General features: G+C 65.5%; 2 protein-coding genes across 2 annotated transcripts in view; both read left to right on the forward strand.

The window, feature by feature from the left end:
• The first annotated feature begins 438 nt into the window (after positions 1-438).
• LOC113962950 (nascent polypeptide-associated complex subunit alpha) lies at positions 439-2,357 on the forward strand. Its single transcript, XM_027673746.1, has 7 exons — positions 439-466; positions 805-914; positions 1,013-1,090; positions 1,332-1,478; positions 1,658-1,786; positions 2,029-2,151; positions 2,227-2,357. Exons 1-7 carry the CDS (start codon positions 439-441, stop codon positions 2,239-2,241), a joined length of 630 nt encoding a protein of 209 aa, XP_027529547.1. The 3' UTR covers positions 2,242-2,357.
• A 1,332-nt stretch (positions 2,358-3,689) lies between these two features.
• The window catches only part of LOC113962947 (prostaglandin E synthase 3), a 7,741-nt gene continuing 7,666 nt past the window's right edge, over positions 3,690-3,764 (forward strand). Inside the window, exon 1 of the mRNA XM_027673744.1 lies at positions 3,690-3,735. Within this exon, the coding sequence (XP_027529545.1) occupies positions 3,734-3,735 (2 nt within the window). The 5' untranslated portion in view covers positions 3,690-3,733. The remainder of the gene's footprint in view (positions 3,736-3,764) is intronic.

A 3,764-nucleotide genomic window follows, 5' to 3' on the forward strand; every position in this document is an offset into this window, starting at 1 on the left:
GCACGGCGTGGCTTGTGGCATGGGCACTGCGAGCGGGGCTGCTGCGCACGGGGGCTCGGGCAGAGCTGCCCCGGGCCCGTCCTGGCCGCCTGTGGTGTCCTCGTGGTGTCCCCGTGTCCGTCCGGCAGCGCCGGTGCCGTCCCCGCGCTCTGCCTGAAGCGTTGGGAACCCCGGGCACATCCCGGCACCCGCAGAGGGCTCTGCCAGGGCTTCTGTGTGCCGTGGGCACGGAGGCCCTTTTCCAGAGCGGGAAACAGGACTGGATCCAGGTAATGGCTGCATGGGAGCATCCCGGCCACCCCCGAGGCCGGGGACACCCGGCTCTGCTTCGGTCACTCGCGTGGTTGGGCACGGCTGTGCCAGGGGTCACGAGTGGTGGTGGTGGCACTGGAGATGGTGGGCATCAGGATAATCCCAAATGATCCCTGTGGTGAAGCCATGGACGTGCAGCAGCCCCGAGGGCTCAGTGAGTGGGGCTGTGTGTCAAGGGCGCCCGTCACACTGGGCTGCTGCCACCTCAGGAGTGCCACCCACACTCCTCCTGGTGCCTCAGGCTGGAGCTTCCTCAGGGGGCTCGGCATTCCAGACCCTCCGGGCATCCGTGGGGCTCCTACCATGGCGAGAGCCTGGGGACAGGCTCCTGTGCCACCCTGCTGATGGTGTTTGGGGTGCCGAGACGGCTCCTGATGGCATTTGGGGCTCACCACTTAACTGGGCTGACTGGTGACTGCACTGGAAACCAGCAGCAAAGGCTGCACCAAAGCAGCTGCATCCCCTGGACCTGCCCGAGGTGGGAAGAGTGAGGGGGGTGTGTGTGTGTTCCTGCAGGGTCTGGAACAGAGTCCGACAGCGATGAATCTGTACCAGAGCTCGAAGAGCAAGACTCCACACAGGCCACGACACAGCAGGCACAGGTAGGGCAGGTGGCACGTGGTGGATCAGGGTCCCTGTGGGTGCTTTGCTGTGTCACCTCGGGGTTGTCACGGCTCCCTGTTGTTGTCTCTCCCCACAGCTCGCGGCAGCAGCCGAAATAGATGAAGAACCCGTCAGCAAAGCAAAACAGAGCCGGAGCGAGAAGAAAGCTCGGAAGGTGAGGGGGGGTCGGGCCTCACCTGTCCCTGCTGGGCAGCCCCAGGGCTTGAGGTGGTGCTGGGCATCTCACCAGTCCCGGGACTGGAGCGTTCACTCTGCCTGACACCCGGGAGTGCTGCTCACTAAAGGCACGTTTCCATGTGTATCCCACTGGACCCGGGCTCTGGAGAGAGAAGTGGGCACATCCGGGCATCTGGAGCTCTTCCTTCCCTCGCTGACCTTCCCCTGGTGTTTTTCAGGCAATGTCCAAACTGGGCCTTCGCCAGGTGACGGGAGTCACCAGGGTCACCATCCGCAAATCCAAGAACATCCTGTTTGTCATCACAAAGCCAGACGTGTACAAGAGCCCGGCGTCAGACACCTACATTGTCTTTGGCGAGGCCAAGGTGAGCCCACCCTGGCAGCACCTGGGGGCCAGCAGGTCCCTTGTTGTCACCTGTGCACCGTGTGGCTCCCACCACGAGTCCCTGGGGACCGTGCCAAGGGCTGGGCCGCGTGGCAGAGCCGTGGGATGTGCTGGCACCACCCAGGACCGGCCTCAGCTCCGCTCCTTTCCCTCCTGCAGATCGAAGACCTGTCCCAGCAGGCCCAGCTGGCAGCTGCCGAAAAGTTCAAAGTGCAAGGAGAACCTGTTTCAAACATCCAGGAAAACACACAGACCCCCACCGTGCAGGAGGAGAGCGAGGAAGAGGAGGTAATGCCTTCCCCAGCCTGTCTGCGGGGCCGGGCAGCTCTGCTTTGGGATAATCCAGGGATTCCTTTCCTTCATCCGTGGTGGCAAAGGGAGAGCGTGGAGCCCTTCCCCGGGGGGTCTGTGCAGCGCAGCTCTGGCCTCCCAGCTCCCATCCCTGTGGGTGGAGCAGGAGCCTCCCCAATCCAGGCAGTCTCAGGCTGTGCCAGGCCCGGAGCTGGCACCGATCTCAGTCTCTCCTGCAGGTTGACGAGACGGGTGTGGAGGTGAAAGACATCGAGCTGGTGATGTCACAGGCAAACGTGTCGCGGGCCAAGGCCGTGCGAGCCCTCAAGAACAACAGCAACGACATCGTAAACGCGATAATGGTGAGTGGTTTGGGGTGTCCTGGGGGCTCTGGGGGGCTCCTGGCTGGCTCCTGACCACCCCCCCTCTCCCCACAGGAGCTGACGATGTAGCCGCCGGAGGGAGGAGCCTTTTTTGGTGTTTCAGAGAAGACTAAAATACAGCTAAATTTAAAATTTGTACTATTTCTATCGGTTAATAAAAGTTGTGGCTTATTGTTGGTGAAACACTCGCTGCTCCGTGGTGGTGGTTTGCTGCCCTCCCTTTTCCTGGGAGCCCTGGCCCCAGGGTGGAGGCTTCCTGCTGGGAAGATCCCGGCCCCGATACCCCGTCCTGACACCACCTGCCCGTTCCCTCATTTCCTTCCTGCCCCAAAGGACGGCTGGACACGAGCCCGGGACGGCGGCGTGTCGTGGAAGAGGGAAAGGCTGTGGATGTGTCTGCCTGGACGCCAGTAAAGCCTTTGATACTGTCTCCCAGAGCATCTTCCTGGAAAAGCTGAGACACTCCTTGGGGTTAAAACCCACTCGGAAAGGGGTGGGGACACATTCCATGGGGCCGTGTCAGGGTCACCTTCACTCGTGATCTCGACAAGGGGATCCAGTGGCACCTCAGTCAGTTCACGGATGACACCGAGTTGGGTGGGATGTGGGCTGGGTGGGATGTGGGCTGGGTGGGATGTGGGTTGGGTGGGATGTGGGTGTGCTGGAGGGCAGGAAGGCTCTGCAGAGGGATCGGGACAGGCTGGATCCGAGGGCCGAGGCCAACGGGGGGGAGGATTAACAAGGCCAAGTGCCAAGTGCTGCCCTTGGGTCACACCATCCCCATGGAGCACTTCAGCCTGGGGGAAGCGGCTGGAAAGGTGGGAAAGGCCCTGGGGGTGCCGGTGACAGCGGCCGCACATGAGCCCAGGTGTGCCCAGGAGGCCAAGGAGGCCAATGGCCCCTGGGCTGTGCCAGCCATGATGTGGGCACTGTGAGGGCTGAGGCCCCCCAGGGCTGTGCCCAGTTCTGGGCACTCAAGGCAAGAGAGACACTGAGGGGCTGGAGCGTGTCCAGAGCTGGGAACGGAGCTGGGGAAGGGGCTGGAGAACTGAGGGAGCCGGGGGGGCTCAGCCCGGAGAGGAGGAGGCTCAGGGGCCCCTGCGAGGCGGCTGGAGCGGGGACGTGCCGAGCTCTGAACAAGGCCCGGGCCGCGTCCATATTGGGGGGGGTCCCGTCCCGGCCCCCCCCTCCCTCCGCTCCCCGCGGCCGCACCGCGCACGCGCGCCCAGAAGCTGCTGGAAGGCGCGGAAGGGCGGGGGGGCCCTCCCGGCGCATGCGCGGCGCGGGCGCGGCGGCGCGAGGAGGGAGGGAGGGAGGAGGCGGTGGCGGCGCGCGCGGGGATTTTGCTGCGTCACCACGGGCCGAGCGCGCGCGGGGCATTGTGGGAGCGAGGCCGCGCCGAGCCCCGAGCCCGCCCGGAGCCCCCGGAGCCGCCCCCGGAGCCCCCCCCCCCCGCACCCCGGAGCCGACCCCCGGCACCGCCCGCAGGAGCGCCCGCAGCGCCGCCGCCCCGCAGCACCGCCCGCAGGAGCGCCCGCCGCCGCCAGCCGCCGCCGCCGCCATGTGAGGCCCGGGGGGGGGGGGGGGGGGGG

Source organism: Neopelma chrysocephalum, unplaced genomic scaffold (assembly GCF_003984885.1).
Source record: "Neopelma chrysocephalum unplaced genomic scaffold, ASM398488v2 Primary Assembly neopelma1_186347, whole genome shotgun sequence".
NCBI lineage: Eukaryota > Metazoa > Chordata > Aves > Passeriformes > Pipridae > Neopelma > Neopelma chrysocephalum.

Bases quoted from the DNA above. Each gene is read 5' to 3' on its own strand.
- LOC113962950 (XM_027673746.1), top strand. From the start codon at position 439: ATGGACGTGCAGCAGCCCCGAGGGCTCA. The intron at 1,479-1,657 runs GTGAGCCCACCC...TCCCTCCTGCAG, and splicing joins TTGTCTTTGGCGAGGCCAAG to ATCGAAGACCTGTCCCAGCA. The intron at 1,787-2,028 runs GTAATGCCTTCC...TCTCTCCTGCAG, and splicing joins AGGAGAGCGAGGAAGAGGAG to GTTGACGAGACGGGTGTGGA.